The 23769-nt window shown below is 38.9% G+C and overlaps 1 protein-coding gene across 1 annotated transcript in view; it reads left to right on the top strand.

The window, feature by feature from the left end:
• Positions 1-6849: 6849 nt before the first annotated feature.
• The window catches only part of nup210 (nucleoporin 210), a 40551-nt gene continuing 23631 nt past the window's right edge, over positions 6850-23769 (top strand). Inside the window, exons 1-14 of the mRNA XM_056732457.1 lie at positions 6850-7430; positions 8098-8234; positions 11601-11732; positions 12503-12599; positions 12834-12984; positions 13137-13269; positions 13489-13647; positions 16879-16947; positions 17107-17213; positions 20884-21024; positions 21108-21245; positions 21322-21477; positions 21554-21743; positions 23596-23741. Of these exons, the coding sequence (XP_056588435.1) occupies positions 7270-7430; positions 8098-8234; positions 11601-11732; positions 12503-12599; positions 12834-12984; positions 13137-13269; positions 13489-13647; positions 16879-16947; positions 17107-17213; positions 20884-21024; positions 21108-21245; positions 21322-21477; positions 21554-21743; positions 23596-23741 (1917 nt within the window). The 5' untranslated portion in view covers positions 6850-7269. The remainder of the gene's footprint in view (positions 7431-8097; positions 8235-11600; positions 11733-12502; positions 12600-12833; positions 12985-13136; positions 13270-13488; positions 13648-16878; positions 16948-17106; positions 17214-20883; positions 21025-21107; positions 21246-21321; positions 21478-21553; positions 21744-23595; positions 23742-23769) is intronic.

Below are 23769 nucleotides of genomic sequence, written 5' to 3'. Positions count from 1 at the left end.
ATCGTTGTCCATTGGTGTTGCATTGTCGTCAGGCAATGGGAGAGCAGCAGTCCAGGGGTTGACGGCATGAATGGTGGTTGACAGAGTTTCTTGAGACATGTTAGCCGTTTGTAGCGAGTGAACCAAACTGGAACCCTATTAATGGCTGTAGTAAGTGGGTGGGGTTAAGAGGCGGTCCTTAGAGTTAGCGACACACCTCTCTGGTTGGAACAATTTAACTTTAACGGAAGTGTATCGTTCATAGTGATCACACCATTTAAACATTTTATCAATGCATGAGAAAATGTTGTCAAGCATACGGAGATCTTTCCACTGAAACAAAAATATCAAGTCATAATGCATGTGATGCTCAGACTGTGTAATCGGATAGACATATTCACGTAGTTTTGTCTTGTTGTTGCATCGAAAAATATAGACACTGTCATCCGGTAGCTTTTTACTATGATCGCCGACCACTCGATACCTTGTTTCAGGAATAACACCATCCCACTCAGCGGTGTACAAAGGGTCGTCGCCGCAGTCGTTCAAATCTCTCCAAACAAAATTAAAAAATATAGACCAGTCTTTGGCAGGAAAAATCAGACAGGGGTCCTGTGATGTGAAATCATCTCCAATATCACCTGTATAGAGCTCAACGCAGCGCGATTTCTTGTCAAATAGATACCGACCCACGCGATTGCCTGACATAGAAAAATCACGCTTTACAAAATCATAGTCTTCATGGAGAAAGTTTGTCAGACTAACTCTCTGTCTTTTCTTAGGTGCATAAGTAAGCTTTTCATCCATTTCCACAGATCCTCTTGTCGGCGAAATATACATAACCCTTCGGACTGTCTTAGGAGCCTTTGGAACAGCCATTGTACCAGTAGAGTGGGGACTTTAAAAAATACAACTTTTCTCAACATTGTTTAAATACCCTAGTATGATCAGGGGGTGGTAGGTGAAACAACTAGATCTGGAAAATATCAACATCAGTGCTTGTTATCCTGAACTCTTTATTGCCCTCATTCACAGGAGTTCAATGTTTGGTCAATGACATCCTGTGAAGGGGGGGTGTGTGACAGCGAGGTCTGGACATTACAAACATCTTTTATGATCATCAACAAAGGTCATAAATGTACACACGTTGCACGATCAAAGGGGGTCATAATCATAAAACACAGCAGGGGGCCATAAATTAGGGGGTCAAACGAGGTCATAATCATAAAAACACAGCAGGGGGCCATAAATTTGGGTAATAAATCACAATTTTTGACACACGGTGTATCATATTTACTACTGATATTAAAGTCACAGACGACAAGGACTCTATCTGCGGCCAGTACTAATTCTGATAAGAACCCACCAAAATCTTTAATAAAATCTGTGTGGTGCCCTGGAGGTCTATATACAATAGCTAGGATAAATTTTAAAAATGTTTTGTCCTTAGTATTAGGTGTCGATACGTGAAGTACCATGACTTCAGGTCATAATCATAAAAACACAGCAGGGGGCCATAAATTTGGGTAATAAATCACAATTTTTGACACACGGTGTATCATATTTACTACTAATATCCATGTAGATAATGATACAGATGCCTTGGGACTGGCTTTCAAAGACACTCTTAACTCCATGGGCGTTAGTCAACATGTGTCAGGACCCACTCACCTTCGTAATCATACTTTAGATTTAATACTTGCTTATGGTATAAATTAGTACGATGTTAAAATTGTTCAGCAGAGTGAAGATATTTCGGATCATTATCTGATATTATGTTTGCTTCAATGGCCTACGGCTGCAAATCAAACTCCTTTTCTACAAATATGGTAGAACAATTACTTCAACTACCAAAGATGCTTTTCTCGATAATCTGCCTGAATTGTCTAAAATATCTAGCATGAGTAAAAGCGTTGACGATTTTGACACTACTATTGAAAATTGTAACTCTACTTTCTCGGAAATATTAGACACAGTTGCTCCTCTGCGTTTAAAGAAATTTAAAAATAGCAGCCCAACACCGTGGTATAATGAACACACTCAGACTCTAAAAAAAGCATCTCGGAAAATGGAGCGCAACTTTAAGAAAACGAATTTAGAGGTATTTCGTATAGCATGGAAGGATAGTACTCGAAATTACAGGAAGCCATAAAAACGTCTAGATCCGCCTACTTTTCAACACTAATAGAGGAAAACCATCACAACCCTAGGTTTTTATTTAACACCGTGGCTAAATTAATAAAAAATAAGTCGTCATCGACGTCAGATTCTGATTATCAGCATAACAGTGATGAATTTATGAACTACTTCACGAGTAAAATCCAAGATATAAGAGAAAAAATTATAACAATGCAACCTGTAGTGAAATCGGCTGAACAAACTAACTACAGCACCCCTAAGGAGAAATTGTAATTATTTTCTACAGTAGATCACGATGAACTGTCTAAAATCATTAGATCATCTAAATCAACAACATGCATGCTAGACCCTATACCTACAAAACTACTGAAAGAAATGCTCCCAGAAATTATAGATCCTCTTCTCAGTATTATTAACTCATCTCTGACATTAGGACATGTGCCTAAAGCATTTAAGGTGGCTGTTATAAGGCCTCTTTAAAAAAAAAAAAACTCGACCCTAAAGAACTAGGGAATTACAGGCCTATATCGAATTTACCTTTTATATCTAAAGTTCTGGAAAAAGTAGTTTCAACTCAATTATGCTCCTTCCTCCAAAGGAATGACATTAATGATGAATTCCAGTCTGGATTTCGAGCATGTCACAGTACAGAGACTGCTTTGATCAGAGTTACAAATGATCTGCTTTTAGCGTCTGACCGTGGCTGTATTTCATTATTGGTGCTGCTAGACCTCAGTGCTGCATTTGACACCATTGACCACAGCATACTTCTACATAGACTCGAAAATTACGTCGGCATTAACGGAATAGCATTGAAATGGTTTGAGTCTTATTTATCCGACCGTTTTCAATTTGTAGCAATAAACAATGAGGTGTCCCGCAAATCACAAGTCCAGTACGGTGTACCCTAGGAGATATAATAAAGCGACACGGAATTAGCTTTCACTGTTATGCTGATGATACTCAACTTTATATTTCCTCGAAGCCTCATTGTAATACAGATTCAATAAAATGGAAGGAAGGAGTCGGGAACCGGCAAACATTCAAAACATTTAATAAAGTAATTTAACAGCCGGCGGCCCCTCACGGACGACCGCCGGCGAACAAAACATGAACATAAATATAAATACAAACATAACATAAGTTCGGGCCCGGTCCTCTCTCTTCGACGGTCCGGTCGCTCGTTCCTTTTATATGCTCCCATCTCCTACGTGATTCGAGGCCGGTGTGCGCACAGCTGGCGCTAATTCACAATTACTCACCGGTCTCAAACCACGGTCTCGCCCCGCCTACTCTACTACACTCATGAAACCCAGCAGTTCCATCGAATAAAGAATTGCATAGTTGACTTAAAAATGTGAATGAGTAACAATTTTTTACTACTAAACTCAGACAAAACAGAAGTGTTACTTACTGGACCGAAAACTGCTATGCGTAACAACCAAGAATACTGCTAAACGATTGACGGATGCCCCATCAAATCCTCGTCATCAGCTAAGAATCTTGGCGTTGTATTCGACAGTACTATGTCATTTGAAAGCCATGTCGCCAACACCTGTAAAATTGCATTTTTCCATTTTAAGAATATATCCAAATTACGTCATATGCTGTCACTGTCAGATGCAGAGAAATTAATTCATGCATTCATGACATCAAGACTAGATTACTGTAATGCACTTCTAGGTGGTTGCCCTGCGGGCCTATTACAAAAACTGCAACTGGTTCAAAACGCGGCAGCTCGAGTTCTTACACGTACAAAAAAGTATGAGCATATAACCCCGGTTCTGTCAACCTTGCACTGGTTACCTATAAAGCATCGCATTAACTTTAAGATCTTGCTTATTAGATATAAAGCCCTACATGGTCTAGCGCCGCAGTATTTGAATGAACTTCTATTGTATTACAGACCTCCACGTACATTACGCTCTCAGGCGTCCTGTCAGTTGGTAATACCTAGAATTACCAACAAGAGTTAAGAGGATAGAGCTGGATAAAGGACGCGACAACTTTGTTTTTCCTACAACATTTCAAATGCTATTAGATTGTTAATGATAATCTTAAATCCTTAACTTTTATATTTTTACTAAGCCTTGTTGTGCAAGCACTGTTGAGCTTGTGCAGAGGCAGCAGCTTTTGCCAGTGGGGAACTGGAATCCCCTGGTTGGGCCTGGGTTCCCCTGAGGTTTTTTTTCTCGATGGGAGTTTTGGGTTTCTCACCACGTTTGCATATTGTTTTGCACTATCTGCCTGGCCGGGGGGGGGGCTGCTTTAGAATTCATACTTGTATTCAATGTGTCTCATGTACAGCTGCTTTGTAACAATGTAAATTGTAAAAAGTGCTCTATAAATAAAGTTGAGTTGAGTATAAGTCTCTTGATTTTCCTCAGTGTCAAAAGATTATTCTCAACATTATACAGTCATTGGTGGACAGAGATCAAATGTGAGGAAGACACTGAAAAACCAAGATTGTGGAGGATCTGGAGGATTTCTCAGAAGACCACTGGACAATTGATTAGTTCAGATCAAACAAGAAACTTTTCTACAGCTATCACAAAAGGTGACATTAATTGTTAAGATAACATCATACTGTATTAAGAATCAGGTGTATGTATACTTTTAAACTGGCTTACTTTTATGAATTTAGTTATAATTCATTATAAAATACTTTTTGTAAACATATTTTATCTGAAATAGCCAGGCCCATTTTCTTCAATAGATTCAATCTTTAACAGTTTCCAAATTCTGCTAGGTAAATTTAAACTCTGGACCACACGGACAGTATGTATGTATGTGTATATGGGATATGAATAGTTTGCAAGTCATTACAGTTTGAACGGCAATATTTTGGTAAATTGTACTGTAAATATTGTTTTATTAGAATGAAATATACTGACAATAACATATCATTGAAACATTGCTAAAACAGTTTCCAAATGTTCTCATTGTAAGCTTAGTAAATGGTAAGACATGAGTGTTTAACTTATTTGACTTTTTGTGCAGCAACTATCCAAATGAACGACAAGATGACAAATGGCAGTGTTTTCTGACCATTTGAATGAAAATACTATAGAAATACCAGAGCTGTTACAGAGTTGGCCCAGGGATCAGGGATCCTCTGTCGGGGCGGAGATGAGGCGGCTGAGACCACTGGACTTCGAGTGCATGGTGAGATATGCATGAACCAGCCTGAGCCAGTGGTTTCCGTCCAGTTCAAGTCACCGCCCCCGTTGGTCACGATCCCGGAGGGCCAGGCCTCGGAGATTTGGGTCGTGGACCTCTCCGCACCCTCCGCCTCCGTGGCAGGCGTGGACGGAGGGAGTCATGGGACTCCCCATCTGACTACTCCAGCATGGAGATAGTTGTGTTTTCTACTCCTTTGTTACATATATTGGGATATTTAAAAAAGTTTTATTGTTTAAAACTGGACAAGGTCTTTTTATTAAAGGTATTATATGAAAACGTCTTGTGGTGCCATGCCATAAAGGTAAAAAATCTCTCTCGCGCACCTTCTCCGGATCTGTTCCACCTATGTGGAATGATCTGCCCACTGCTACAAGATCTGCAGATTCTGTAGCCATCTTTAAGAAACGCCTGAAAACACATCTCTTCCGCCAACATCTGACTGATCTATTCTGACTCTTTTCTTCTCTACTCTTTTCTTCTCTACTCTAAAAAAAAAAAAAAAAAAAATGTATTAATGAATGGTTCCTTATACTGTGTTAGGCTATATGAGACTAGTCTTCTTTTTGATTGCACTAATGCTTTTGTTGTACTTATGCTGTCCTAATTGATTCCATTATCTACCCCACTTGTAAGTCGCTTTGGATAAAAGCGTCTGCTAAATGACTAAATGTAAATGTAAATGTGAAAAAATTATAGATTATATAAATGAAACTCTCTTTTCAAAGAATACAATAAATATCCTTCTTTGGGGTTTTAATTAGTTATCATAAGCAAAAGATCAAATAAAAAAGTGTTTAGCCCTTTATCCGAAAAAACAATCGTCCGATTATTTGATTATAAAAATAATATTTTTTTCCATTTATTGTGCGTTTCTTTGCACTAACGTTATCTACTTGAGTAAATTATGCATTGACATGATTTAAATTATAACTAGAATGACTCCAAAGGGAATATAAACCTGTTCAACAGATTTTTTATATGTGCTTAGTCTGTATTGGGCTGGGCTGTCGGATGGGGGAGTGCAAAAACTACTCTGGCATACCCCTAAGAAACTGTACAGTTGCATCCCTGTCTGATGTTGAGGTAGGCCTACACAGTGTGGTTTTAATAGAAATAATATACTGTGGTGTTTAAAATAAGGGCTATCAGTAATGAGAAATGAATTATAAAAAAAAGAGAATAATCTAATGCATTGATTTCATCCTCCATATTGTGTGGGATGATGTATTTTACTTTACATTAGATTAGACAAGCGATGGATAAAAAACTTCATGGATTCATTACTGACGTGTAACGTTAGTAAGGCCAAATGGACCCGAGAAAAATGTTTTAGGCTAACGTTTTGGGAGCACGATTTATTATATGCTCAAATAAAACAGTGAAGCCAAACTAAAATGGTGTCGTGGAGCGTAATGTTACCGATGTAATGATGCTTCAATCAGCAAAAGAAAGTTTTGGATGTGCCTCATTTGGTGTTGTGACTTTAAAGAAATTCGTCATCCTTTATCAGAATGACGTAGGTCATCTCCCAGCATGCATCACGTCGCTTTAATAGTGAGCATATGGCGGGTATTTTCATGCGGCTAAGTGTGTTCAAACATTTTCTGTAACATGCTGTAACTTTTCGCTTCTTTTGCTGATATAACTTAGCGTTTTATTATTAATAACAACTTTTTGTCTTATTTGAAAATGTGAAGTACATGAGTCTGTTCAGAGCTAATAATGAAAGTAAAAACCCGCGTATGTTACTGTAGGTCTTGTCATGCACGCGCTCCATGTGACTCGTTTGAACTGATACTTTGGGTCAAAGGCGTGTTTTGTGAATATACTGCTATATTTGTTGCACCTTTTTAAAAAATATTTCGGAGATGTGGCGGAAAGTCGAAACCGGCGGACACATTGTGAAGTCGTAAATAATAAACACTGGAAATAAAAGTAAAGGGCGAATTTCGTTTCTGTTCTGTGATAATGGCAAAGAGTCGCTTGCTTGTGGAGGGTCTCGCTATCGTGCTGTTCGCATGCAGTCTCGCTCAAGCTGCGAAACTCAATATCCCGAAAGTTTTATTACCTCTTTCAAGAAGCACAAAAATTAATTTCACACTGGAAGCAACCGAAGGGTGCTATCGATGGTAAGTGCGTTGTATAACGATTGCATTCAGAACTGGTACTTATGCAGTGTACTATGTATGCATAGTAACATAGACTTCAGTACACAAAATAATATTATACTTGAAGAACACAATGCATAAACAACTTTATAGGTGAAAGCTGCAGCACGTGATGCTGACGTGAGAGTGGATGTGTGATGTCTGCTTTGAAACAAATATGTCATAATGTGTCACTTTATATATCTAAGGCTACTTAAAATACGTGTAACTTTACTTTGTAGATTAGGAAAATGTTCAGTATTATATTGTCGCATATGCAGTCGCATGTTAAGTTGCCTCAGGGGCTGTATTTATTTCATTAGCTCTCTGCTTTGACCGGTCAGTTTACAAACATATTTGTTATTGCCACCAGCGATTGTTTATGTTGCTTTCGAACATATGGTTCAAAACGGTCTTCTACCAAATAGCTTCTACCTAATACATGAATGGCAATGCCTTTCAGACAGACAGAGTGGTGCCACTGTAGAAGCTTGCCGACTTCCGGTGCCACAAGTGACAATGAAAGTTGGTGGCAGAAAGTGGCGTTTTGAACGCAGCTGCAGATGACACTGTGTAGGACATCACAGCGCAAGAAAACAGGGAGTTTATAAATGAAAACTGTTAAGTTAAGTGTGTGCTCTCTTCATAGGACATCCAACAGGCCAGAGGTCGCCAGTATAGAGGCTGTGGATGTAAATGAACATCAATGCTCCCAGAGGGCCGTTCTGCAGGCCCGCTCGACTCAGCTGTCCAGACTGACCAGTATTATACTTGCCGAGGACATCTGTGAGTTATTACTACCTGCTTTCATCAGTCTTATAAACTTTGGGTTGTGTTTTGGTGTTTGTAAAAAAAAGCCTTTTCTTACTGCCAGTGGTTCCCAAAGTTTTTTTCCCATGACCCCCCCTTTGTAGAGAAATATGTTTTTGAGTCCCACAGTATCCCCACCACCTACATAAACACGCACACATAAAGACTCTCTCATAAAACTTCCATTACCTTCAAACTCACAGAAAGAGAAACGGTACAAGTGCATAGTTTTTTTTAAAGCAAGCTCTTAAAATAAGCAGTAGGTAGATAAGAAATATTAAAACATAATGTTGTAATAATTTTGTGATTTATCTGTAGCTCAGTGGTAAGAGCGGTCCGATCCCAGGGGATTGGACATACTTGGAAACAAATGTATAGAATAATGCAATTTAAGTCACTTATCCAAAGCGTCTGCCAAATGTAAATGTAATCTTACTGAACTATGCAAATGGTCATTTTAAGAGTGTTAGTCACTGATCCGACAAATGACAATAAAGAACGACATTATCAGTTCGCAGTTGAATTTATAGGAATCACAGCTGACAACACCTAAGCCTTGTCACAACCCCATTTTGGGAATCACTGCTTTATGTTGTATCACAAAGAAAGTTTGATCCCTGATATATATGACTTCCATATAGGGATGCTCATTTTGGTTAATTTCCCTAACCGACAACCGACACTCGTTATCCGAACATTAACCGTGAACCGAAAAGATTTTAATAATAAATTGGAATTAAAAAACTAGTCCTCCGGAGGTCGCTTTTGTCCTTCCCTTGCGGCATCCGGAGGACGCAGACTTTTCAAAATGAGAACAAAGCTAAAATTGACGAGGGTCCTTGACAAGTAAAAAAATACAAACATTTATTTGACAGATTTATTTTAACATGCAAACAGTAGCATAACGAATACATCAACAACAGCATCTGCATTCACATTTTCACGAACCTATGGCGTTTTGTACAATGGAGAAAAACTAAATTATATAAATCCAAAGGATAAAATAAACAGGCAAGAAAAAAACTGAAATAATTAACAAATTATGACAAAACGAAACACAGAAGAACCAGAAAAGTGTATTTCCGTCAGAAAGTTTTTTCATCAAACAAAAATAGCAGGCCTACCTCAATCCAAAGCTTGGAGTTTTTATTTTATAAAGTTACATGTTTACGTGTTGTGGTGACAGTCTGGAGCTTTTTGACTATTTAACCCGCGTCAGAAAGCACCCTTTTCAGAGGGCACGGATGTCCCTTGAATGTAGAAATAACGCCTCGGTTAGCGTGTCACATTTGCCTTCTACCAGCAAGTCTTAGCTAAACATATATAAACCCGATCTGCTATACCACTCAAAAAACATTATTCTTTACTTATTCATATTTCACCTTTGTATTTTTACGTCATGTCTAAAAGAAGGCAGGGAAACCACCGGTCGTGCCGTTATCTTCTCCTTTCCAAAGCGCACTGGCAGCCGATGCTAAGCATACATGAGATAAGTTTCTGAAAGGATAAATTGATGGCTAGCACCGAAATTCCATTGCAATAGGTCCGCTATTAGCTTTGTTGAGCCGTAGACACGCCAGGAAGACAGAGAATGTCACAGCGCATTGTTAGCGCGATTGTCCCGTGTCTTCATTTGAAACAAAGAACTTGAGCTTGAGAAAGCCAGTGGTACTCCGTTTGGAGGAGTAAAGCCCTGACATATGTGGCCTCAACAATCACATGAATTACACGTTTCCAGTTTCGTCAAGTGACTTGTGTGATCGAATTTTAATCTCAAAAACGTTTTGGAGGGCATTTACACATAATTGCACGTGTCTGTACGCTCTGTGACGTAATGCTTATCATGTTTTTCTTTCACTATACAGAAAACTAAAAATGTGCATTACAATGCTTTAAAAACTACTTCTATAATCCATTAAACATACATGCTTCTAGGAAAGTGTTACCACATATTTTCATAAAATATAGCAGCCTGTGACATGAGTCCCATAAACCCTTTGTCTTCCACATTATAAAGTGGCCGTGATCATAGCAAATTTTTTACATAATTTTATCTGAAAATCTGATTTCTTTATGCTTCTTACTGTCTTTGCAGTAGGGTTGATGCTTTTTAAAAATGTCTCTGTTACTGACAGCTGATGGGAGATTGCACTAGACTTAGACTTTTCATTTATTATTCAATGTTTCTGTTGTCGGACATAAACATTTGCTTGTAATTAGATTATTTTATGTTCATATGTCCAATCAGTAACAATGACAGGTGCCTGTAAAAGGTGTTTTGTACTCACCAGAAAGCTGTGGTTTGGTCATATATGTGCTGCTTCTGCCGCTCACTGAACAGAAAAAATGCATTGAGAGACATTTTTCCACCTACTGAAAGCTATTATTTATCCAAAAAGACGCTTCTTTTATGAGGTAAAGACAGAACCATAGCGCACCTGTGTGTATTCGTGCACGGGACGCGGGGAGTGTTGAATGCATATGCACCTCGAGTCTCTGTTGACCACATGCACGTTTAGCAAAACTGACCAGGGATTTGAGAGTAAGCTAATGAATAGGAAACACTCGTCCCTTCGCGATGGCCTACCTCCTTCCGCTCACAATCACGTTCAGTCCATTCACCATCACATTCTAATGACACGAAATGTTAAATAGGGCAATTAGGAATCGCCTCTGTTGTAGTCCGTCAAAATTACAGATTGCCTTCAGATTTTTCCATCACTGGTAGAAAAAATGAATTTTCGGTTGAAGCGATCTCCGCAGCTGATTGGCGCTCGAGCTGCTGACGTGCCTGCTCACTCTGCGCGAGGCTAACTTTGAAAACTACTCACACTACTTTAGGTGTCTAACCCTCAAATGTCTAAAGAGGTTGCTGGTGTAAAAATGTTTTGGGTGCTTCCCGCATCGTGGAATTTGCATAGTACACACATTTCAGACTAATAATGCATTGTCTATTTCACACACCTTGTAGAATTGCCAGACCGGTGAAGCCATTTTTATTGCACATAAAATAAATGTCTTGTCAATTTTGCGTCATCTGATCAGCATTTCTGGATCTGCCTTTTAGAGACCGATCAATCAGAGCACCACTAATAAATATATATGACATAAGGGTGATAAGAATTTTTATTTTGCAAAATTGTAGTGCATTAATCTGTCTGGTATAAGTGATGACATATCTTTTATTTCATTTACTATTATGTAACCAATTATTGTCCCATACATTTACATTTAGTCATTTAGCAGACGCTTTTATTCAAAGCGATGTACAAAGTAGGGGAAAACAAAAGGAATTTATGGGGGTTATGAGCTTGGTGATCTGAGAGGTGGTTTTGTTTTCAGCAACAGGACAGGTGCTACGTTGTGATGCAATAGTGGATGTGATTAGTGAGATCCAGATTGTCTCCACTACGCGAGAACTTTTCTTGGAGGATTCTCCACTGGAGCTCAAGATTCATGCGCTTGATTCAGAAGGTGAGTGTGTTATGCACATGAACGTAAATGGATAGTTAACCCCCCCCAAAAAAGATGTGATAATTAATTCAGCAAATGTCATTGAAATCATGTACAGTGGGTACGGAAAGTATTCAGACCCCCTTAAATGTTTCACTCTTTGTTATATTGCAACCATTTGCTAAAATCATTTAAGTTCATACTTAAGACCATGTGATATTTCAGTTTTTCTTTTTAATAAAGCTGCAAAAATGTCAACAATTCTTTGTTTTTCTGTCAATATGGGGTGCTGTGTGTACATTGAGGAAAAAAAATGAACTGAATTGATTTTAGGAAATGGCTGCAATATAACAAAGAGTGAAACATTTAAGTGGGTCTGAATACTTTCTGTATAAACTGTATATGACTATTTCTTCAGTGAAACATGAATGAAAATATTTTTGTGGTTTTGTGTCCATACAATGGAAGTCAATGATGTTCTTTAAAATATTTTTCGTGTTCTGCAAGTCATACAGGTTTGAAATTACATGATTGTGAGTAAATGAAAGCAATTTCAATTTTTGGGTGAACTATCCCTTTATAACCCTATACAGTGAAGTCCGTAGTAGGTGTTTCTGCTTTTGGTTTTCATAAATAGATGGATTTATCATGCATGGCGAAAACGGAGATCTCATTGAAAATAATTGATATGGCCCAGGCCTGTGGACTCTATCGTACTTGTATGTTATGAAGCAGTGTACAATGATGTCATTAATTTGAACTCTGGATAAATGTGTGCATTCTGCTTTCAGGAAATACCTTCAGTACTCTCGCCAGTCTGTTGTTTGATTGGACTATTGTAAAAGATGCAAAAACGTCAGGTTTCCCTGATTCCTACAACTCACTGCGGTAAGAGTCAGGTTCAATGTTAACATTCTTTTAACTTTGTTGTAACTAGATCGAACGAGTGATGACGGCCTTATATTTAACCTGCCATGAGCAAAAAACAATTGCCATAATATAACTGTATATCCCTGCTGATCCTGAAAAGTCATTGGACCTTTAATTGTAGCTGTTGAAAGCATTTCTTTATTTTAACAAACCTGACTGTATGATGGTGCAATTGTGACGCATTTTTGGCAGAGTTCTGCGTTTTGCAGAATCAGCGTACACTCCTCCAACCTACATCTCTGAGATGGAGCGAGTAGGACATCAGGGAGATATCATCCTGGTTTCAGGAATCAAAACGGGACATGCTAAGCTCAAAGCCAAAATACAAGAAGCTCATTATAAGGTTTTGTCTGCTTTTTTCATTTACAGTAGTAATAGTCATGGCATGGACATTAGACAAGCATGTTTGTGTTGTCGTTCTGGATGGAAGTGGTGTGAGAGGTCATTATTGCTTCGAACAAACCAATTCATTTGAATATTATATATGTTTTGCAGGACGTTGGTGCTGCTGAAGTCAAATTACTGATTCTTGAAAACGTTTTCCTAAATCCTGCTTATGATGTGTATCTGCTCGCTGGCACATCCATCAAATACAAAGTGCAGAAAATCCGTCAGGGAAAGATCACAGGTAAGCTGTTTCTATTCAATGTTTGTACAGAAGCAGGCTGAAAAATGTCAACATTTCTCCTCCTTTCGCAGATTTTTTTTGATCTATTTCTTAGCTGTAAAATCATGTTTGCCACCTAACGTCTGTACTGTTTTGGGACAACAGGCTGTGTCCGATTTGAACAGGAGAGGATGTAGTATTTATATCACATATGCATGAAAGCTTGTCCTTTTCTTTTAGAGCTGTCCATGCCATGTGACCAGTATGAGCTAAACCTCCAAAACAATGCAGTCACGCCTGATGGAAACCCAGAGGTCCCTGTGGCAAACTTAGAGCAGAGCATCTCGACAGTGTTTGCCGTTCAGCACGGTCAAACCAACATCGTGCTGGACCACAAAAGTATCCTTCACTCTCTGTCAGAATCATTAAAGGGGTCATAGGACACGGCTAAAATTAATATTATCATTTGTTTTAGATGTAATGCAAAGTGTATAAACGATTTAAGGTTGTATTTTCGCTGTATTTTCCACAAACCGTGCATGTTAGTATCTCCTCTTTGCCCCACCTCTCTGAAATGTGCGGATTCTTTACAAAGCTCATTGCTCTTAAAAGCAAGGTGTGCTATGATTGGGCAGTTAACCACTGCAAAGATTGGTTGAAAACTGCAAGCGTGTGACTGTAGTGTAACCCCTCTTACCATATTTAGAACATCAGGTGCCAATGCAATTGTACTGACAGGTATGCCCACATACTTGCAGGTCTGGGTGAGCATTCGCTTTTAGATGGAATGCATCTTTTGTCAGACAGTTTAATTTATGCAATTTTACGTGTGTAATTCATCCATTGGCAACTTATAACACACCAAAGGCACAGACAGACAAGTATTCGTAACATATGACCCCTTTAAACATTTAAAACTACATAATCATAATCATAATAATTGCATGATTTGGAGACATCATGTCATTAAAGGAGTAGTTCACAATACAATTTAAATTTCATTGTTCACTCACCCACGTCATACAAGCCGCCGTGTCTTTTATTCTTCTGTCGAAAAGAAATTGATGCTTTTGAGGAAAGCTTTCCAGGGTTCTTATTCATATAATGGACTTAAACGGGGGACTGTTGGTTTATCCCCATTCAGACCGCCAGCGACAAAGCAAGGCAATGTCATACGTGTAGCGATTTTAGCTGCATGTTAAAATAAGGATGAGTTTAACTCACCAAAATAAGATTCTCCACCAGATCTATCAAGATCACATACATGAAATGAGTTATTTAAAACGTCAATTTCAGTCAAGGAATTAGTTTAGCTCAAAGGAAAATGCGTATAATAATCGTCATTACACAAACATATTTTACAATTCTGATTAGCAGTATAGTGATAAAAATCCTTTATGTATTCGTCCAGCAAATGCATTGATGAGTTATACACTAACGTTATCTCATGACCATAAGTAACGTGACTTTACAAAACAGAATTAAGAGCAGAGGTAGCATAGACCGAAACACAGTTTAAGTGACCCGTTTGTGAGCATGAACATGGAGAACCCATCACAAATGCCTTTATGGTTTCTATTAAACTCTACTCTACATGGTAAACATAATGACGACAAACAAATACATGAAACACAAACGCGGCAGGAAGCGGAGAGAGAGAGGAAGAGTGAGAATGAGAGAGTGAGAGGGCATGGCCGCGAGGCAGGTAAAACATGTCTGAAAACCAATAAAATCATCTTTAATACTTGTATCTTGTACAGCTACTCTATATTTAGAGACAGATACTTGCAATCTCGGTGTTGGACCAATATCCGTATGCGCATGGATGGAAATCTTGAATGGTTCCAGAATGCAGTCCTGTTGAAACGCTGAGTTTGGGTTCTGAGTTTAAAGGTCCATGGCCTAATCGGACTCCCCAGAGGGGAGCCCCAAGCGGGGGTGTCCGTTGGAGTGTCCTCCACGTCCTCTCTCTTTTCCTTCCAATTCCTAATTCCAAAAAGTATCTAACTCCCGAAGTGGATCGGTGATGGTGTTTTAAATGCATACCTGCCCTTCCCCCAGATGGTCTTCGGGCCAATGCCAAGAAAGTGTGTTTGCCAGAGAAAGTTCCTTTGTTTCTCATGGCGCCTCATTTGCATAGCTCTGACAGGATGGTCAGTTTGCATTTAATATCTAAACTTAGTTATGGACATGGTATGATGCATCCTATGTTTTTATAACATAGCTCATCATATAGGGAATTCAAAGAGGAGTAGTAAATATGAACATGCAAGGCATTGAACTGTGAATCATCCCAACGTATGAATACATCACATGAACCCTAAATCTAAACTTGTATATCTTACAGTTACAGACTATTTAAAATGGCACGAGTGCCAACAGACAGCCTAGACATTTAGATACATTTACAGAAAAGGATAGTTTAAATCACATAAGTTTCTCTGGTTAGCCTCAGATGTTAAGTTGGAGATGACACAGAAACTTATCACCAATGCTTTGAAGCCTATAAGTCCTAAATATCCTACAGAGAAACCAAATGGTTATCACCCTCTCTGTGAGAGTTCAAAACCTAAAACCAGACCCCATGGAGCCATGTTTGCTATGGTCTTTTGATGATGGTATCTAGAAATCAGGACAAAAGGGAGTGAGGCTTTTCTCAATGATCCATTCACTACATATGTCTTATTTCAATGGAGAGCTGGCGACATGAGCGACAGGAACGGTTGGTGACAGGAAGTGGGGGTGTCTAGCGAAACGACAAATTGAGATTTGCATGAGCAACTTTTGGGAGCGACTACCAATAGTAGTACAGCAGCTAAGCAACTAAAGCTAGAAACGTACCTTGTAGCAAGAGACTAGCGAGTAGCGACACAGTCGCTGACGGTTTTCATTTTCCAAGAAAACAAGAAAATATATATAATTTTTAAACGTAAATACTGCATATGGCTTGAACTGCATCGTAGTGCCTCCATGTAGCACATCCAGGACTTCACGTACTACGCAATCATGTTTGAAAGGTCATTCATATGATGTAAGTGGAAGTTCCTACACAGTGTTTACAAGTGTGGAGAAAGAAGAGCATTCAAAAGTTCTTGGATGTTAAATGACACTTAACTTGTTTTTGTGCAAGGTTATTTTTTAAAATGGTCAGTTTGTGTGTTTGTTAAGTTTGACACAGATTAAAAAAATCCTGACATTCAAAATTGATTGCATTATACTAAAGTCGTGGAGCGCGCTTCCTGGAGACACTCAGAGACAGTGCAAGCCATATATTTATATTTAAAAAGTATATATTTTTTTGATTTCTTGGAAAATGATTAATTAATGATTGTCGCTAAACAACACCCTTATTCATCAGCTGGTGTCGTTTAGAGCCTTTTGAAGCTGCGATAAAACTGAAATTTGGACCTCAGTTGAATTGCATTATATAGAGAAGAACCCTGGAATGCTTAAATCAAAAGCCTCAATTTGTTTTCGACATTAGAAAGTTTACTGTGGGTGAGTGAATTGTCATGAAATTAAAATTTTATAGTAAACTACTTTAACATTCTTTCTTTGAAGAAAGTGGGTTCTTCAATAACATTAAAAAAACACCATCACCCTTGTGTTTCCTTCATTCTGAATGTCAAGGTCTGGGAATGCAGGGAGTTTCTCGTCTCCCTAACAGCACTATATATGTGGTGGAGCCTGGATACTTGGGTTAGTCTCATCCTTAGTTTACAGTTTTGCATGAAGACCACTACTTTGATTGGAGATCATTTTTGGCTTATTTTAGAGGTTCATAAAAACAAGAAGTTTATAAAAGATGACATTAATTGTACTGTAATCGAAAGCTCTCTTGATTGTCTTGAATACTAGCGTTTAAGATTCAGCCGGAGGAACGCTGGGTACTTGAGACGGAAAGAACATACGAAATCTTCATTGAAGTGTTTGATAAGTCAGGCCACAAGATTCATCTGTCTGATGTAAGTTGCATTGAACATTTAAAACTCAGAATCTGAAAGAGCTTTATTGCCAAGTATAATTACTTTATGATTTTGTCTAGGTGACAAGAGCGTCCAATGCAAAAGTACAGGCATAGCGAAGAAAGACCTAGATGGTATAGACCCATGGTTCTCAGCAGGGGGGCCCAGCTGACTTTCAAGGGGGGCTCAATATTACTAATACTTATAGTAATAACTCTTTCCCCGCCAGCCTATTTTAAAAAAAGTTGCCAGCAGCGCCAGTGTTTTTTAACATTTTCACCAAACTGTAATGGCTCACAGTACATTGTCTTAAATTAATATATGGACAAACAATATGTCCAATGAAAGAACCGAGTCTCTGCTTTTAAACGAAATAAACCATAATCGTCTATCTTCATTTGTTCTTTTTTTTATCACTCCTTAAATTTCGGTAGGTTTCTTCAAAAATTCATCACTTTGATTAATCAGCCGAGTTTGTCAAAAATGTTGTCAAAGATTCCGCCCAGATTAGACTCAGAACAATGATTAAAAACAGATAAGATATAAACGTTCTAGGTCAGGGTTACTCAATTAAAGGTCCAAGAAGTACAGTCTTTATATTTTCTTCCAAACTGAGGTCCAGACAATGTTTTTTGAAAATAAATTAATATTTAATAAATGTATCCCAGTTGGATATACTGTATAAAAGAAATTATCTTTTATCAGGGCATTTATTTTATATTTTGATATATGTATGTATAATGCTCTGTGGCTGTAGGGTAATGTTCTCTTAATTGAAGTCTGATTATTAATATTTGTAAATAAAAAAACTACTGACAATATGCAAACAGCAAATATAATGTAACCATTAAAATGCTATATAACAATTAAAATCATTAACAGAAAACAGTTACTTACTCAATTATCCTTTCCATGCCATTTTCACCTTTTCACTTTCATACCAGCACTACTTCTATCTTTAAATAATTTCCAATTAAAACAATGTTCAATACAAAATGTGAACCTGCTTGTGAAAACCCCGCACATGTCCTTCATAAAATCATCCTACAGAATATTCTGTGAAAATATAATATCTTCAATATTGACTGAATAATATCAAAATTAATATTGAAATTAATCTTTGATGCTTGTTGCATTTTGTTTACTGTTGTGTTTCCATTTACCTGCTCTGCGTGTCTGCACTAGTGTTGTTAAAATAAGCACGTGTTTGCTGCTCTTCATGCGGTGCATCTTTGGCGAGAGAGAAGCAGCGTGCGCAGAGGGGAAAGGGTTAAAATGAAGCGCGTTTGGCGCAAAATAAAGATATAAGAGGATATATAGGCAAAATATAAATTATATACATTAAAGTTTTCCTGAGAGCGTATGTGATGTGATTCTCTGTTGTAAAATGCGCGGCTCAACCAATTAAATTTTTTAAAGGGTTTATAAGGCTGTTTAAGTTATGTCTCGGGGTCTGGATAAAATGAAGCAAAGGTCCGAATCCGGACTACGGTCCGCCTATTGAAGATTTCTGTTCTAAGTTCTCGGATTCTGTACTTTTTTCCAAAGGTATTTCAAAGCGCCACCCGCTGTACAACAGTATAAACACAGATTGCCGTTATAACTCGTCTTTGGCGGGGAGTGTTTTTTTTTATGACGAGATTACTCGTCACTGGCGGTGAAAGAGTTGATAGTATACAATTGAAAGAAAAAGTATGTGAACCGTTTGGGCTTACTTGGATTTCTTCATAAATTGGTCATAAAATGTGTTCTGATCTTCATCTAAGTCACAACAATAGAGAAACACAGTCTGCTTAAACTAATACCGCAACAACATGTAAACATTCATAGTGTAGGGTGGAAAAAGTATGTGAAACCCTAGGCTAATGACTTCTCCAAGAGCTAATTGGAGCCAGGAGTCAGCCAACCTGGGGTCCAATCAATGTGATGAGATTGGATGTGTTGATTAAAGCTGGCCTGTCCAATAAAAAACACACACCAGTTTTGAGTTTGGTGTTCTGAGGAAGCGTTGTCTGATGTGAACCATGCCTGGCACAAAATAGCTCTCAGAAGACCTACGATCAAGAATTGTTGACTTGCATAAAGCTGGAAAGGGCTACAAAAGTATATCTAAAACCCTTGATGTCCATGTGTCCACGGTAAGACAGATTGTCTACAAATGGAGAAAGTTCAGCACTGTTGCTACACTCCCTAGGCGTGGTCGTCCTGTAAAGATGACTGCAAGAGCACAGCGCAGAATGCTCAATGAGGTGAAGAAGAATCCTAGAGTGTCAGCTAAACACTTACAGAAATCTCTGGCACATGCTAACATTTTTGTTGACAAATCTACAATAAGGAAAACATTAAACAAGAATGGACTTCATGGGAGGACACCACGGAGGAAGCCACTGCTGTCCAAAAAAAACATTGCAGCACGTTTGAAGTTTGCAAAAGAGCACCTGGATGTTCCACAGCACTACTGGCAAAACATTCTCTGGACAGATGAAACCAAAATTGAGTTGTTTGGAAAGAACACACAACGCTATGTGTGGAGAACAAAAGGCACAGCACACCAACATCAAAACCTCATCCCAACTTGGAAATATGGTGGAGGGGGCATCATGGTTTGGGGCTGCTTTGCTGCCTCAGGCCCTGGACGGATTACTGTCATCGATGGAAAAATGAATTCCAAATTTTATCAAGACATTTTGCAGGAAAACTTAAGACCATCTGTCCGCCAACTGAAGCTTAACAGAGGATGGACGATGCAACAGGACAACGACCCAAAGCATAGAATTAAATCAACAACAGAATGGCTTCAACAGAAGAAAATACGCCTTCTGGAGTGGCCCAGTCAGCGTCCTGACCTCAACCCGATTGAGATGATGTGGCATGACCTCAAGAGAGCGATTCACACCAGACATCCCAAGAATATTGCTGAACTGAAACACTTTTGTAAAGAGGAATGGTCCAAAATTTCTCCTGACCGTTGTGCAGGTCTGATCTGCAACTATAGGAAACGTTTGGTTGAGGTTATTGCTGCCAAAGGAGGGTCAACCAGTTATTAAACCCAAAGGTTCACATACTTTTTCCACCCTGCACTATGAATGTTTACATGTTGTGTTCAATAAAAACATGAAAACGTATAATGTTTGTGCGGTATTAGTTTAAGCAGACTGTGTTTCTCTATTGTTGTGACTTAGATGAAGATCAGAACACATTTTATGACCAATTTATGAAGAAATCCAAGTAAGCCCAAAGGGTTCACATACTTTTTCAATCAACTGTATAACTTGGTATATAACTATAATAACATTTAGAATTTCCAGGACACGTGTGAGTCGCCTTCACTTGACCAAAGAAAGAGGCCTAAGTTCCCAGACCTTTAGTATGAACAAATTTGGACAAAGTCATGCATAAGCAAACAAATATGGCGACATGACAACAACAACATTGTATCTTATTGCTTCTCACTTGTGTATAGAGGAAAGAGGGAGTGAATTATCACTGAATTGCAATTTTGGGTGAAAAGCCCACCGTCTACACACTTAACTCTTTGAAGAGTGTCTGAAGTTGATTAAATGTTACTAAATGAGCACCACATTTCTTTGCAATCACAGTTACAGTACAACGTCATTGAGAATATTGCACGTTGTCTTACATTGTTTATTATGATTTTTTTATTTTACAGAATATTCGTATAGAAACAACGTTCCCTGTGGATTACTTTGAAGTTCTGGAGTCGTCCCTCAACGGATCTTACCACTATGTGAAAGCGTTGAAGAATGGTCAAACTATTATTGACGGCACGCTAAAAGCGGTCATTGATCAAGTATGGTTTTTCTTTCTGTCATTATGGAGATGTTCTCTCTTTACCTGAAATTCAGACACCAGATATAATGTGTTGTGCTGCAGGCAGGCAGCGTTCATCTTCTCACTGTTCCCGTGCGTAATGAGCAGGATGTTGAAATCTACAACCCCATAGTGCTCACACCTGCCATCCTCACATTTCCATGGCAACCTAAAGAGGGGGCATACCAGTATACCATCAAGGTAAAGAGATTTTAAGTTAATTATCTCTGGAGTAATGTAGTATTAATATAAATAGATTAACCTAAATTTGTTTCAGGCAACTGGCGGAAGTGGAAACTTTAGCTGGTCGTCCACTAATGCAGCGGTTGCCATGGTAACAGTGAAAGGACTAATGACAACTGTCAGAGATGTTGGTGTCAGCTCAATCTATGCCCATGACATGAGAAACCAGCTGCACTACGGAGACATGAAGGTGATGCCAACAAATTGTTAAGGTGGTGTAGATGTGCTTGACTTGTATGTAGACCTTCAGCTGTTATCTTGTGCAGGTGTATGTTATTGAGCCGGTGGGGATGGAGTTTAGCCCTTGTGCTGTAGAAGCTCGCGTGGGGCTCAGTCTTAATCTTCCACTGCGGATCTTTGGTCAACTGAACGGAGAGAGAGTGACTCTCAGTGACTGTTCACACTTTGACATGCAGGTGGAGATGGAGAGTGTGGGCATCTTCCAACTGCTGGAGGGTAAGTAGAGTTCAGCTTAAAGCCAAGAGCACGCTGCACAGATGAATATCATGACTATGGTGGGCACACAACAATTCATGTTTTAGCTGTTGGGCATGTCCATAGGTTTCTAACTGGTGAAAGTACGATTTTGGCTGCCATCTATTTTTGCCAGTTAGCATGGGGCATACAGATATTTCGTTTGTATTGAAAGATGGACTCTTGGAACCGGTGTGACAAAATAATGCTTTTTGTATCATGATGTATACTGTATTTCACAGTAAGTGCTTAAAGACAAACTTGTAAGCCCTTCGACAGTTAAACAATTTTTTTTTTGCTAATGCAGCAAGGTGTCATTTGCACTTCGATTTGCACTTTTTAAACTTAACTACTTATGACGTTCGGGGGGTTTTTACATCCAAAAAGATCAAAATCAATTAGTAATGGGCTATTTTCTACCCAGGTTTTGAGGCAAGCTCTGCAAACTCTGTTTTAATGGGCGTGCCGCATTGAAGACACTTGGAAGTAAACGCCCACCGCTTTGTTGGATGGCAGTTTGCATAGTTGGAGGCTTCTGTGAATGTGGTTCGAGACGTAACGTTAGGTTACACATTAGCACCATTCACAGTTTTCAAATGGCATTAGTATTATCTGAAGACCTCGTGCGATATATAAATGACCTCCCCACATCAGTATTTCATGTGACGCAATCGCACGGCATGATTTTATACAAATTTACAGACCAATTTCCCGGATGTGATGGCAAGGCTTTGCGTATGGTTTGTATAGCCTATACTTGTATTGCGTTTAATGATATATGACCGTAACTTCAGCATTTGAGACCCGTGATCCCGAACCGGACAAAAGATCACTGTGATCGCGGGTCTCAAATGTTACGAGAGTTTACATGATAAAAAAACAAACGGGAGACTCCCGGGAACTAATGGATATCACCCAGCACCCGGAATAATAACAAAACACTTCAAAGCAGCCTCCTTTATTCGCAAACTGTGTATAAAACCTTTAACAATTATATATGAGCCAACCAAATCACAGTGATGGCGATTCATACGGACTTAAGATCACAGACAACCTCTGCAATTAATACAAATGAGTAGAGGTCCGAATAGTGCTCAGGGCACATTAAGCGATCTCCAACAAAGCATAGTGACGCATAGTACAAAATGTTTTACTCACATAAGATTGCTGGGCCATTCCTATTGGATCCAAAGGCACAGCACTGCTTTTTAATTTAAAACTCTCCACAAATTTAGCGTTGACCTGTGCCTTGTTCACGGAGGAATCCTCAGAGAAATGAAACGAGCAAATGCTTCATGTTTTTCCCACATGAGCCGGAACGTCTTTAAAAATAAACTTTTACCCTGCATTCCTAATATCGGAATCCGAAGGAAGGATATGCAGCGACTTTATTTTTTCCACAACCGGGAAGGCACAATATTTAGCTATCTTTAACGGCATGTTTGTCTATTGTTTGCTCGCTCTATCTGGTTCCGCGCCACTTGTTCTGTCATGTGCGAACCAGTGGGCGGGGCTATAGAAGTAGTCATTGATATTTTTCTATGGAGTCAGACAGTGTTCAACCTATCAGCGTCGTCATAGATAGGTGCATTCCAGAACTTGGCGTTAGCTGGGCATGGTGTCAATAACCGATGTAATCTCAGTAACAAGGGCGTTTTCAGTTCTGACATTTACTTGATGTTCGGGTGAATACGATTCCCTCTTATATAACAAAAGCTTGGGTTAAAATTGTAATTTTATTTAATTGCACCTTTAACGCAGACATAATGCTCTGATTTGTCCCATTCCGTTCCACTAAGAAATGTTTCCGCTATGAAAAATGTTGTTTGTTCAGGGAGACTAGCGCCAGGACAGACCCACTGCAGTGGAGTAAGAGTCAAGGCCTTGACTCCTGGATACACTGACCTTCTGGTTAGTTACACCCACAGCAACATCCACCTCAGTGCAAAGATCACCATTGCTGCCTACCCACCACTCAAGGCAAGTTATATTACATGTTGTGTTTCTG

This window comes from Triplophysa dalaica, chromosome 20, assembly GCF_015846415.1.
Source record: "Triplophysa dalaica isolate WHDGS20190420 chromosome 20, ASM1584641v1, whole genome shotgun sequence".
NCBI lineage: Eukaryota > Metazoa > Chordata > Actinopteri > Cypriniformes > Nemacheilidae > Triplophysa > Triplophysa dalaica.
Note: the sequence above shows the minus strand (reverse complement) of the source record. Positions and strands in the feature narration are given on the sequence as shown.